General features: G+C 36.6%; 1 protein-coding gene across 5 annotated transcripts in view; it reads left to right on the top strand.

Moving 5' to 3' along the window:
• PTPRD (protein tyrosine phosphatase receptor type D) overlaps positions 1-14,981 on the top strand; it is a 2,148,784-nt gene that overhangs the window by 2,027,620 nt on the left and 106,183 nt on the right. For 3 of the 5 annotated variants that reach the window (XM_082470803.1, XM_082470804.1, XM_082470805.1), the window contains 2 exons: positions 9,876-9,917; positions 10,423-10,520. In XM_082470803.1, the coding sequence (XP_082326929.1) occupies positions 9,876-9,917; positions 10,423-10,520 (140 nt within the window). The remainder of the gene's footprint in view (positions 1-9,875; positions 9,918-10,422; positions 10,521-14,981) is intronic. The other 2 variants (XM_082470806.1, XM_082470802.1) reach the window with 1 other exon arrangement.

The following is a 14,981-nucleotide window of genomic DNA, read 5'->3' as shown; positions in this document are numbered from 1 at the left end:
TGCTGTCCTGAAAATCTGACCAGTGTACACAGAAAATTGTACCTAGCTGTCAATGTGAAATTCATAGAAACGTTACAGTTTTCTTCAGCCAGTGTGGATTGCAGCCAGTGGCTATGAATTTCCTCAATTACTTGCCAACGGGATGAGAGCAGAAGTTGGGATTGTTAACCAAGTAAATGTGTTGTGCTATTTCTTCCTCCCTGATTCACAAATAACCAAGGGCTTTCCTGGATGATGAAATAAAATGATCCTTTTATTCTAAAGCACCTTTCTTAGGCGTTGCACAGGAAACAATTGTAATTTTTACTTATTCTTTTGGATTTTAAACCATTCGCCCTTCACTTTTTGAAATGTGCTTTTATATACATCATACCTTTGGGTATATAATTATCCACAAACATTATAAAATTTGACAATGTTTCTTAATGGCATGCATAAGTAGGGAATTAACAATCCAGGATTTTCAATGAAATCAGAAACCTGTGATTTATATAACCAGCCCCTAGCACAGAACTGGTTCATGAAAGCAAATTGATTTCCACTTCTGATGGGTCTGTTGTAGATGACAAAATGTCAAACTAACATTATCACTTGAAATTCAGTAGGTCTTTCAGAAGGTAAAGGAAATATATTGCTTAGTTCACTGATTCTTAGTTCTACTTTCCTTTAAAAATATTCACCTTGTGAATGAAAAATCTATTTACATTTTAAGTTACTTATTCTTGTTGGAGATTCTAGGTTTAAAGAGTCAGACTTTTTTTCCCCAAATTCTGCTTCATATTTAAAAGATACTGAAACATACATTTTAAATTTCATATAAATACAGTATTCTGACATTAAGTACTTCAAAGAATTCTTTCCTTAATTGCAGTACCACAAACACATCTGTCTCTGGGTCAGGGAAAGGAAAAGGTCAGAATTTTGTCCCTTGCCGCTCAGCTAAGGCACAAAGTCAAGACGGAGAAATCTGTTCTTATCCCAATAACCATCTTTGTGAGGCTGTGGGGTGTGGAGAGAAACACTGCTTTAGCACACTTCCCAAATTTGGGGTGAGAATCAAGTCCCTCTGTTTGTGAAACGCTGTATTCAAGCAACTGAACAGGACGAGGAAGGCTCATGCTTTCCCAATTAAAAGCAGGTACCTATGCTTGTAGGTATTTTCCACGAATATATTTATCTGTCTGTTCAGATGGCAGTATACAGCCAGGTTGTATTTGCAAGAACCTGAACTACCTAATCTCTTAGGAGAGTATGGTTTACAACATTGAGTCATCAATTACTGGTGTGTGGGGACAGTCAGAACTGGTGTGGAATGTGTCAGTTGAAGTAGCATTGCTGTCACCAGTGACTTAGCAATGTAAAATCGAGAGCTAGGTGTAGAAGGGATCATAAGAAGGGATCATTTAGCTAAGGTGAGACTTATCACCTCAAGTGGGTAATGGAATAAAATGGACAAAATGAGTAAATGAGAGAGGAGATGTAGTAGAAGAATTTTCTAGAATTCTTAACTGCTCAAAAAGTTTTTACAAGCCTTTAAGATCTGTGGAGGAAGGGAAGAAGATATTCACTTATAAAAGATGCTTTTAGTGAAACTTCTATTAAGCCTGACACATCTTTGTAGACAGTGGGAACTGGGTATGTGTTAGGATGGCTGAGAGATGAGTTACATGTTAAACAAAAGTGAACTCTTTTTGTTGGGAGGAAAGCTTTTCTTTTTTTCTGTTAAAAAAATTTCCAAGTCATTTTATAATCCCCCCCCATCAACATTTCTTAATTATGTTTATTCAGGAAAAATTTTTAAATAGAAAATAAGCTTGTTAACAATTGTTACACGTAGGTTATGGCTATATAGTTGTGCATTATATTATTTACATTTTGTGGTGTTTGAAAAGTTTCATAAGTTGTAAAAGGCAAAAAAAACACTTTTAGAAAAGAAAAATTACTCTTCATCTCACCACTTATTTTTCTTCTTTTGAATATTTAAAATAAAAAGTAAACGATTTCCTATAACTACTCCAATTTGACCCTCCAGAAATATCTACCATATAGAGCTCCATGCATATCCTTCCAGAATTTTTAATATGTATATACAGTTCTTTAAATGGTAAAATACATAGCAGGTATATAGACAGATGCATATACATGAAATTTCCTGTTTTAACATTTAACTACATAAAAATAGACCTGTTTCCAAGTTACTGTATTAGGTTTTACCTCCTTTTTAACAGGTGAGAGTACTGACGCTATTCTGTTCTACAGATGTCACAAAATATATTAGCTCAATCCTCATTAATGGATGCTAAGTTATTTCCTGTATTTTGCTCTTACCAATAATACTGTAATGAGCAGTACTGAGCCCAGATCTTTTCACATCTTGTTGTTATTTCTGAATGATAGACACCTGGAAGTGTGATGGCAGAGTCCTAGGGTAGGCACATTTACCATTTTGATAGAGACTGACAATTACAAATATTTTTGGAGTATTGTAAAAAGCTTTCACGTACCAAGTAGCCCCTCTGGGCAGTGGCCTCTAGAATTGCACAAAATGCCTAAGATAAATATAATACTGTCAAAAGATGGTGATTTATCAGAAAACCAAAGAAATGACTGATATGTGTTCCGATTTCTACTTTTTCCAACAAAGCAAATTTAGAAGTTCAGCATCTTAAAGAAATAAGCTTTTTTTCTAGTGTAAAAAAAGGTGTAAAGGAACATATAACTAATCGCATCATATGGTACACTAGTCACCACCTTTCTTGGTGCCTGCAAACTTCTCCCCAAGGACCAACCCACTTTGGTTGGTCCAAAGTTTTTAGAATTTTCTTTTCCTGCAAAATTCTTTCTCCCAGTATCTGTACCCCTTCCTCAGAATCCTCCCTTCCCCCACCAAAAAAAAAAAGTTTTTTTTTTTCAAACAAAAACAAAACTCTACTGTTAGGGACTTCCCTGGTGGTGCAGTGGTTAAGAATCCGCCTGCCAATGCAGGGGACACGGGTTCAAGCCCTGGTCTGGGAAGATCCCACATGCCGCAGAGCAACTAAGCCCGTGTGCCACAACTACTGAGCCTGTGCTCTAGAGCCTGCAAGCCACAACTACTGAGCCCACATGCCACAACTACTGAAGCCCGCGTGCCTAGAGCCCATGCTCCACGACAAGAGAAGCCACTGCAATGAGAAGCCCGTGCACCGCAATGAAGAGTAGCCCCCGCTCACTGCAACTAGAGAAAGCCCGCACGCAGCAACAAAGACCCAACACAGCCCAAAATAAATAAATTTATTAAAAAAACCCCAAAACTCTACTGTTTGTACTTGCACCTTTTAAGAAAAGAGATTTAAAAATAGATGCTCAGATGTTACAACATAAAAGCCTCATTTTCATTTTGTGGATGACCTTAATATGTTTTGCCCTAAAGCATACATGGATGGTAGGAGATTGATGGGCTGTGAAAAACAAAAACAAACTCATAAAAAGTTAACGTATCAGAAATAGCAGTATCAGCAGCAGAAATGTCTGCACAGCAACTGAGTGGTTTTGAAAGCTCTTGAGACATCTCTTCCGATGCATTAGTAGTATTAAATGGATCAGGGCTAACAAGATCCATCTTTATATGTATCTCCTTATATTCATATTTTGTATTGTAGGAAACTAAGGCATATGATCTAGATTAAGAACACCAGATGTATTCTTTTTATCTTATATTTCAGAAACATTGGTTCATTGAATCTATGGTATATAAATGGTATATTTCTGATATAAAGAAACATAGTTTGTTCCAATTCTTCAGTTTGAGAAATCCCACATAAAAATGATTTTTAATTATGCCATATAGTGCTTACCCGAAAAAGCACTTTCCCTTATGATGATCCTAGTCATGGATTAAGTCAAACTGTCACTGTTGTACCAACAAGCAATTATACCTTACAAATCAATCTTGTCCTTTGTCTTTAATTTACCATTCATTTGTGAGGCACATTGTAAACATAGAGTTATCTGTAGTTATTCAGGTTAGGCTAAGTAGTACATATTATGTTAAAAGCTGAAAAATATTTTATAAACTAAGTTGCTATGATTTATTAAGTCAGGTAGGTATACTTCTGATTTTATGAACAAATTAACTTCTCCCTGTTCCATGACCACAACCTGTTCTTCAGCCTTTATCACAATTTGTTGGAAAGGAAAACCATGAAGAGAGTATTACTGCATTATCACACATAAATATTATCAGGAAAAATCATCTAAAAGATGTTCCACCACTCTTAGTGACCTCAAAACCTCCACTTAACAAAACTGTTACAAAGTTGTAAAGTGCCTGTTGGCATTTAATGCAAGGTTAAAAAATATGGCAAGTATTTGATAAACATTTCTCTATAGATAAAAAAGTCATTTGAAACTTACTGTTGGTTAGATTACTGACCGAGTAAAATAGAACATTTGAAAAGCAAAAACATAGTAAATTAGGGTTTTTAAAAAAAAAAAATTGCTGCTGAATAGCACTACAGTTTTTAACATGAACTAAAGGTATACATGCAAAATATTTTCATGGAAGCTCACAAAGTCTTGGTAAGAAGTAAGTAAAAAATGCAGGTGTGTATAAGTGCCCTTTACCTGTTCCCCACCACTCACACAGGCATACCTTCTAAATGAAGCTAGTATGTTATTGACACATTTTCTCAAACCGAGGGTAGTTTATGTTCCTTTGGTACTGAATAAATAGACCGAACAGTTTCATAAGCCCATATTTATGTGCATGGCACCACTCTCCCAGGGGTGTTCAATGATTTAAGAGACAGCATGGCATAATGTGAAGTTCCCTAAATGAGAATTGACAAGGTCTGGGATCAAATTCCCCATATAGCCATAGTTTTACTGATAATGATGACCTTGATCAAGTCCTTTCACCCCTCTGAGCTTCATTTTCCTTACTGGTGGAATTAATGCGAGAGGGGAGGGGAGGATAGATGAACCCACAGAGAGTGAATCATGCGAGAAGTATACACTGTCCCATTCCCCCCACCCCACCCGTGTCTCTCCCAGTGCCTGTGGACACAAACATGCTGCCTGTCACTCTCAACCTTCTTTGATTTTAATTCACACACCAAAGGAACATTTTGCTCTTCTAAAACAGAGATCACAATCTTGTTAGCCAAATGTGGCCTCCAAAGGTCTTTTCTTTGACCCCTACTGGATCTCAACAAAATTTTGAGTCAGTAGTGAAAACAGAGGAAAGTCACATCATTATCTGGGTTTTCAGTTGCTGTTGAGAGCCTGAGAAGCCTCACCCTCTTGGCTCTGTAGTACTACCTGGAAGATATCTGCTAGAGCTTTGCACCCTGCTAGAAGTTCTCCACAGTCTACACCAGCCCTAAGGATGGCCCTGACATTGAGACAGAGTTCAGTTGCCATTCATCTAAAGCTTATTATTATTACTTTTTTAAAAAAATAGAGAAATATTTCTCTTTCCTGAGACTCCACTGAAAGTAGAGAAATGAAAGACAGCTTGCTGCACAAAAGGCTCCTTGTTGCACAGAAACGGGGAGGAGTGCATTACTTGTGAAAGTGTTTACTGTTCAGTACCTGGTTATCTTTAATCATTTACCTAACCGACCTGGCCAATTGAGCCACTGGAAACCTTGACCCCTGCTTGAGGAGATTGTAACTTCCATTCTAGAAATAAAACAGTAAAGATGCCAAAACCACTTAAGATTTTGTTATTGACTAGATGGGCTAAAATATACAGGTCACTTAACTTTTCTAGACCTCAGAGCCCTCTTGTATAAAATGAAAATGCTGGACTAAGTAACCTCTAAGGCACCTCTCACCTTACAATGCCACGATTTTAAAGTTTTACATCTTATTAGGAAGCCACCACGCAGTTACTGTCACAAATATTTACCCTGTTAAAAGTAGCCGTCATGTTTTTTCCTCCAACCTAAGGCAGATTTCAGTGACTACATCTGTCATTTTTCAGGTTGACAGTGTATATTGTCGTATCATAGCTTCAGAATGAAAACTCTGCTCAGATGTAACGTGTGCCTTTAAAATGCATTTATGTCGTGCATTTGTAGCTTTGAACTGATGAGGTCGTGACCCTGGCAAGTCCTCATCAGCTGTGAGCTGCCCTTCAAGTTCTTGTTAATAATAGCTAAAGCACTAAAGCTTGCTAATGGAGACTTAGAGCAGATTCAAGGCTATCACCAGGAGAAAGCTGATCTCATTCTCATAAACTCTGATTCTTGCACGAAAAAAGTAAAGTTACAGCCCCCTGCCCTCATCAAAAATTCCCAAAGGACTGAGACTCATTACCGGGGAACTTTAAAAATATCAAGGTCTGGCTCCCCTACCCAGCTATTCTGAGTTAATTGGTCAGGTGTGCAGCCTGGAAGGAAGGAATTTTAAAACACCTCAAATTGTGCTAATGTGAAAACACTGTTCTAATAAAACGTGGATTCACAGACTGTGAGCAACAGCCAGGTTGCCAGACAAAAGATTGAAAAGATACCACAGTGAGGTCAAATTCATAGTTTTCTTAGTGTCTGCTTTTTCATTCAGATTCTAACATGCTTGATTATATCCTGTAAATTTTTTTTTCCACGTTGGACAATGGAGCAGTTTGGGGAGAATTGTATAACACTATTTTGCAACAGACCCTTGGTTATTATTTTCTGATACGACCTAGAGTTTCATGTTAAATAATAAATGCTGGAGAAGATGTGGAGAAAAGGGAATCCTCCCACACTGTTGGTGGGAATGTAAATTGGTGCAGCCACTATGGATAAGAGTATGGAGGTTCCTTAAAAAAAACTAAAAATAGAGTTACCCTATGATCCAGGAATGCCACTCCTGGGCATATATCCAGAGGAAACTCTAATTTGAAAAGACACATGCACCCCAGTGTTCACTGCAGCACTATTTACAATAGCCAAGACACGGAAGCAATCTAAATGTCCATCAGAAGTTGAATGGATAAAGAAAATGTTGTATATATATTCAATAGAATACTACTCAGCCATAAAAAAGAATGAAATAATGCCATTTGCAGCAACATGGATGGACCTAGAGATTATCATACTGAGTGAAGTCAGCAGACAGAGAAAGACAACTATCATATCACTTATATGTGGAATCTAAAATATGATACAAATTAACTTCTTTACAAAACAGAAATAGACTCACAGACATAGAAAACAAACTTAAGGTTACCAAAGGGGAAAAAAGATGGGGGGAGGGGTAAATTAGGAGTTTGGGATTAGCAGACACAAACTGCTGTATATAAAATAAGTAAACAACAAGATTCTACTGTATAGCACAGGGAATTATATTCAATATCTTGTAATAAACCATAATGGAAAATAATATGAAAAAGAATATGTATATGTATAACTGAATCATTTTGCTATATACCAGAAACTAACAGAACACTGTAAATCAACTACACTTCAATAAAAAATAAAATAAAATAAAATAATGAAAAGGAATAAGTAAATAAATAAGAGTTTCCTGTTAGAGGAGTTTCACCCCACGTTTATTCTTCAGCATAATTTTTATGTTGACATTTATTCGTTTTGAATACATGATATAAGATCATAATTTGGTTAGCTAAAGAAAATTGTATTAAACTTAATTCAAAAAGTTGACAACTTTTTTCAACTGCATATATTTTCTGTTTTGTAGAATGTAAATGCTCCCCACCCCTCAAAGAAAAGATAGTTACTTTTAGAACCTTTACATATGAACTACATCCACAAGACCCTTCTCTGCTCAGACATCCTATCTACTTGAGGAAGAAATGAGTTATAAAGAAGGAAGTGACTCCAGAATTTATCTAGCCCCACATTTTTATTTCACAGATGAAGAAATTGAGGTGCTTGATAACAAGAAGTTTGTCCCTATTCGTAGATGGCAGACCTAGAAGTAGAACTCACATTCAGTATACTAGTCCATGATTTCTTCTCCTGAACCATCAGATTCCCACAAATCTTTCCTCCCCTTTCTGTGAAACATCCATTCTGCCATTTTTACTTGTCCTAGAACTTGAGTGCAATACTGTCAAGTCTTAAATAATGATTCTTGAACACCAGGATATCGTTGCATGTGATATATACATACCCTGAATTAGAATGTAATGGATCAGTGCAGGTTTGCTTGGATTTCTCTGTAATTAGCTTCCAAAGTAATACTCCCAGACCATGTGCCAGTGCATGTCAGAAGTAAATATGCTGATCGCGTCTTTGGTTGATGATGATGGTCTTCTACTGCTGTTATACTAATACTTTTCCCATCTCCCACTGGCTTTACTTTTTGCAGCTTTGAGCAGTAATTCAATCCCCTACGCCTCCCTGATCGGCTCTGTGTCCTCCCTCTCTAGCCAAACCACCACTCAGTCCATATATGATAATAACTCTCTCCCACGATTCGCTCGAAAAGGTCTAAACATCTTTGTCTCTATTATTTTCTCTGTTAAAGCACTGTAATGGATGTCCACATCATTCCATTTCCAGATAAGCCTAGAGTCTCTTGTGCCTTTGCATTTCCACTCTTGTCACTGGGGGCGCCTCATCTGGATAAGATCACTTTAGTTATTAGACCACCGTCACCCACCCTTTCCTTCCACAAAATGTAAATGAGTTCAATTCTACCATCTATAGGGAAAAGTTTCAGAAATGGGTTCCAACATTTAGGTCCAAATGCATAATTATATCAGCAACAAACAGTTTCTACTTCCAAGCCGACTCATTTTTATTGGCTCTTCCATTAAGATTTTAGCTGACTGAAAGCAGACTTTCATAGCCATAAACACTAAAGTACCACCTATCACAGCACAGTGCTAAAATGATTGGAAGAAGCAAAATAGTTTTTTACCTAACTTACCAAACCATTGATAATTCAGCATTTGAGACAAAGGAACTCACTGGGTGGCTTTCAATAACAGCACAATATCTAAAATACCCATAAAGTAATTACACATTGTGTTGACTTAGTGGTCACCATACCATAGCCTGACATCCTCCAAAGAGTCCCCGGGACAGGACGGCAGAATGTCAACATGGCTTCCAGTTTGAGCCCCTCCCTCATTCTTTTTCTGTGTCAGAGGCTTCCCTGGGGGCATGCTAGTTCACGTTTTTCTAGTCAGCTGGAATTTGCATCTGTAAGACATGAGGCAGCAATGCTCTCTCATGGTGCTCTTGAAAAATTAATCAGAAGAAGTAAAATGTAAATCACATGAAAAGTGAGAAACCATTGGAAAGACACAGGAATCAGCAAAATTGGTGGATTATTTTTTAACAGAATCTATGAATCTAACATACCTTCAGCTGGCAGACTGAACTAAGATGTATCACCCACTGTCATTGCTTTCTTTCTTTTTCTACCTTCTTTTTCCTCTTCATCCTTTCACCATTTGCTCCCTTTCCTGCATTCATTTCCCATTAGTGGACAAAGATGTTTACACCTGAAGTGGATTGTAGGTTTGCTGGGGGTTAAATAATGGGGGCTTGGGGCAAAATACCACAAAGCTGTCAGTCTGGCCATCAATAAATGTCCAGGAGAAGGCTGCAACCCAATCTCTACAATCTGCTACGAGTGAAAACATTTTTGAAACTCAGTTTGGTGTCTGATTTTGTCATCAGTGATTATTGTCTATGAGCTGTGGTGCATGTCCTTCTTTGTGTCCATATATGCATGTGAATGTCAGTCACCTACAGGTTTGTGAAATATTAAAGCGATCTTAATCTAGTCACAATGTATAGTGGATCCTGTAAAAACCTGCAGCATTTTTATTAGGCTTTTTAAAAAGTATATCAGACTATCCATTTCATTTTTATTTTTAAACAAATTCATTCTGTTTTATTTTATTTACACCATCATTTCCTTTGCAGGTTCAGATGATTCCGGTTACCCTGGTAACCTTCATTCTTCAAGTTAGTTTTCCTTGATTACGCATAAGTCACTTTATGTTTCCTATCAAGCTATTACGCTTTTCCTTTTAGGGCTTTCTCAGTATCTGTTTTCTTAGTTCACTTTACACCATTTAATTCCACACAGTTTCCATTTCACACAGGGCAGGAGAAGGAGTTTGAAATGACATAACAGTCATTACTCAAAGCAGAAGTTGACATCAAGCCTGACTGTCAGTTTTCTCCACGAGCTCACTGCATTGATTCATAGCACAATAACTCTTTCTTTCACACTAGGAGTGTTAGTTTGGGGATTATGCTTGGTAGCTTTTCATTTGGCTACAAAATTCATCCTTCCAGAGCATGTCCTGCTTTGAGTAACCAAACTATCTGCCTGCTTCCTCACATTAAACATCTTTACTACTCACATATTCTCAGGCCATTTCTAACTATAGTATTCTCTATATTTTGGAATAGTTAGCGTCATTTTCATCCGTTTTCAAATGTCTTTATTCTTTCCTTTTAATAGGTATGGCTAGCCACCCTCCAATACCTATCTTGGAACTCGCAGATCACATTGAAAGGTTAAAAGCAAATGACAACTTGAAGTTTTCCCAGGAATATGAGGTAACTGAGTCTGTTTATACTTGACAGTATTTTCAAGAATTGCCCCCCTCTTCTTTTTGACCATATTCTTAAAAACTAACTTCATCAGTTCTTTTTCCTTTAAATATGACTCAGCATCTGATATAAAAGTTTATAACAAATAGCCAACTTAAAAGTATCTGTATAATTAATGTAGTAGTTGTACTTTGAAAGGTGTTGAATTATTTATATGCGTTTGGTATTACTTAATGAGGTTGATTTATGTTTCCTGATTTCAAGTTCATAGACTATACTGAATGTATAAGCTTCCCAGTATACCAAAAGGGTGCCAAATACACTGATTTATGGTCAGAAGGCTCACTGAAAAAGAAATTACACGGAATAAGCAGATTTCCCAGTACTCTTTTTCAGTTTTACATGGCCTAAAAGCTGTAATTATTAAGTACCTACACATGATTTTGCCATTCAGTCTAAAATAATATTAGGGCTAATATTAAGATAGTAATATGTTCGCAGAAAGCTGCCTATTTTTGAAGCAATGGTGAACTTAATGGTATCTTAAACTTTCAGAATGCTTAAAGGTTTTGTGTGAATCCTTGATGAAAAGGAATAAAAAATTGTTGTATATGTCTGGGTATTTGGATATTGTGGCATTTATCAAGCAGAAAGTTGTAAAACTGGATCTTGGTATGGTATTCCTCAGCAACAGGGACCCACAGTGAAACCAGTGCATGGATTATTTATAACTAAATGATCATTTATCTTTTAGATCAAGTTTAACTTAGCGTAAGATTAACATGTCCAACTAAAATCTTCTAATTGTGCCAAATAACAAAACTGTTTGGAACAGTTCAAATTCTACCATAAAGAGTTTCTGATTTACTTAATGGGAGTCTTAAAACACAGTCCTTGTTACATCCTTTGGCTTCTGTTTTACCAACCTGAAATGAGGCTGATGGACTAGATATCTCTCAGTCCCTAGCAGCTCTAACATTTTGCCCCGTCATATTCGGTTAGAAAACCGTAAGAGGAGCCCTAACCTCAAGTGGCTAGAGGGATATCAACTATGTGAAGAAGCTCCGTGTAAGAGAACGTGGTGCAGTGGTGCCTGCGGCAGTCTGGATATTTGCATGGACTTTCTAAAGTCTTTAAACATTCAAATTTTGATTATTTAAATTATTGCGCTGGCTAAGCAAAACATATCTGTAGCCCCATGTACCCTCACCTTCAAGAGCTGGTAACCTTTTATGCAATTTACACACTCCAGCATCTTTGTCAAATATTTGATAGAACGCAAAGGAGATTGTGTTTGTTTGCTCATTGGTTGAGTTACATTTTCCTTTATTCTGTTCTAAGCATTTAGGAGAACATTTTCAATTTTAGGAATCACATTGGATTGTGAATTGTCTTATTTTCTAAATGGGCTGCTTCTTATTTCTTTCCTGTTCTTCCTCTTAGTCATAAAGGTTCTTTTTAAATTATGCAGTATTCTTTAAAATAGTTTCTGTAGTTTCTGGTTTGAGGTTTGAGGCTGAAAATTGAGTTTTAAAAAGAAAACAAGGCATATGATGAATGCCATTTGGGGCAACATAAAAACTCTTAGTTAAGTGTTAGTTTTCAGCAACCGGAATCTTTCACTCCTCCAACCTCCTCTTTATTGTTATCATGAGTGTTGTTATTGTTATGCTTAGTGTTTCGCTATGTGCGATATGATGGATCACAAAAAAAATAAAATTTGATAGCTCAACCTGTTAATAAGCTATTAATTGTCAATACCATTGACAGTATTTGCATCATTCAAGCAATCTCAGTTGTATGCGTTGACTACAATAACCGGCCTCCTTTAAATATGGAATTTCTCCAGAAATGCTACATGTAAAGACACTCTAATGATACTCATTTAGCCATTAGATTAGAAGTGCTCCTTGAAAGTAGTTATGAACTGCATGCTGGCAGCACTCCCGTTAAGAACTCCCCCAGTAGCCGTTGACATGATAGCCCACACTGACTACCGTTTATCACAGCGATGATCTGTGATTAAAGCTCTCTGGGCATGAATTGACTCTACGGTGCCTTAACAGCCATGAAGGGGATATTTAAGTGATGTATTCCTCTGTGATAATATGATAAAGACCTCTACATAATATTTTAGGCCATGAGCAACACACTGAAAAATACATTTTTTTTTTGCATGTTATCTCCATATAAATTTGAATAGATTTTTCAGTGAAGAAAATGGAGAAAACACAAGTCATTACTTTCAAACATGTAATTATTTTGGCATAATCACTATGGATTAATGTTTACTCAGACCTCTCAAGATGGGTAAAGCTAAATTTGTTACTCTGATTCTAAGACTAAAGCAGAAGTTAAAGGCATGAAACCTGTCTGCACTGATCCTGAGGTCAGGATAGGAGGAAGTAGGTTTAAATTGTAGCACAGTATTATTAGATCATGTGAGAGACTTCCTTTACTGTAAAGAAAATTGGACTCAGACATTGGATTCAATGACAGCTGGAAGAAGGAACCTGAGAAATTAGTATAACTGCATCTTGAAGGTCTCTACAATTACTTTAGGCTTTTATTTTCTGCAATGAGACTGCCAAGTCCTACTAGAATTTAAGTCCTGAATTTGAGGATGGCATCTAGAATGCAGGGAACAAAGTCCTCCTTAAATTTGGTATCACTGTCAAAGTCAATACATCAGGCCAGTGAATGTTTAGACTGATTCAGAATAGCTGTATAGGTCTTGCCAAATAAACTCTTAGCCAATACCTATATATGGATCATTTGGAAGCCTAATTAAAATCCAGATTCCTGGTCCGAACTTCAGAAATGCTGGTTCAATAGTTCAGCCATGTCAATTAGAAATGTCCATTTTATTTCTTTTTCCCCAGTTTTACTGAGACATAATTGAAATTTAACATTGTATTAGTTTAAGTCATACGATATAATGATTTGATATATGTGTATATTGCAAAATGATTACCACAATAAATTTAGTTACAATCTATCACCTCATATAGCTACAATTTTTTTTTTTTGTGATGAGACCTCTTAAGATCTACTCTTAGCAACTTTCAAATATACATTATTGTTAACTATAGTCACCATGTTGTATATTACATCCCCAGGACTTCTCTTATACAGTTGACCCTTGAACAACATGGATTTGAACTGCACGAGTCCACTTATACATGGATATTTTTCAATAGTAAATGCCAACTACAAATTACACATGTATTAACTCCTGCATTGTTCAAGGGTCAATTGTAAAACGGAAGCTTATACCTTTTGACCACCTTCACTCATTTCTGCCATCCTCCACCCTATGCCTCTGCCAACCACCAATCTGTTCTCTTTTTCTAAAAAAAAAAATTTTTTCAGATTCCACGTAAGTGAGGTCATACAGTATTTGCCTATCTGGCTTATTACATTTAGCATGATGCCCATGCCCTCAAAAGTCCATCCATGTTGTTACAAATGGCTGAATTTTCTTTAAGGTTGAATAATATTGTGTGTGTGTGTCACCTTCCAATCTCTCTCTCTCTCACACACACACACACACACACACACACACACACGACCCTCCGACCTTCATTTCACCATTTGCTAAGATGGCAAACACATCTGTGTATGAGACGCATTTGACAGGCATCGCTGTCAGCATTATCATTATCAACATCATATACGTGAATCCTATTTATATTAGATTGACTGTAAGTAACTACAGCCCCTAGAGTTTGCTTCATGGAAAATAAAGGGTCGTTTGTTTTATCTATTATCTATTATAAATGTATTTATTTATTTATATAGAGCCAAAGGCTACCCATGCAGGTATGCTTCAAGAACTGTTATCTAAAGTAAGTGAGACAGAGAAACACAAATATCATATGATATCACTTATATGTGGAATCTAAAAAATGTTACAAATGAATTTATTTACAGAACAGAAACAAACATAGAAAACTTATGCTTACCAAAGGGGAAGGAGGGAGGCCTAAATTAGGAGCTTAGGATTAACAGATACACACTACTATAAATAAAATAGATAAACAACAAGGTCCTACTGTATAGCACAGGGAACTGTATTCAATATCTTTTAATAATCTATATTGGAAAAGAATCTATAAAAAGAATAGAGAGAGAGAGAGATAACTGAATCACTTTGCTGTACACCAGAAACTAACACAACATTGTAAACCAACTATACTTCAAGAAAAAATTTTAAAAAGAACTGTTATCTGAAAGTGGAGGACTGTTGAGATTTTCCAACACCCTTGCTGAAACTCTCATCTTTGTGTTTTTCTCTGGGCTGCTCTATTCTTTCCCCTGTACAGGCCAGCTTCTTCTGTTTCTCCCACCCACATACAGAAAATATATCCTTTGATCGTATTTTCTTTTACATAGAGTCCCCCTAAAGAAAGAGACAGAATTCTTCTTGTCAGTCAAATTCCAAATGCCAGAGAACAAACTCTGAAC

The sequence above is a fragment of the Balaenoptera physalus genome, assembly GCF_965194825.1.
Source record: "Balaenoptera physalus genome assembly, chromosome: 7".
Classification (NCBI taxonomy): domain Eukaryota; kingdom Metazoa; phylum Chordata; class Mammalia; order Artiodactyla; family Balaenopteridae; genus Balaenoptera; species Balaenoptera physalus.
Note: the sequence above shows the minus strand (reverse complement) of the source record. Positions and strands in the feature narration are given on the sequence as shown.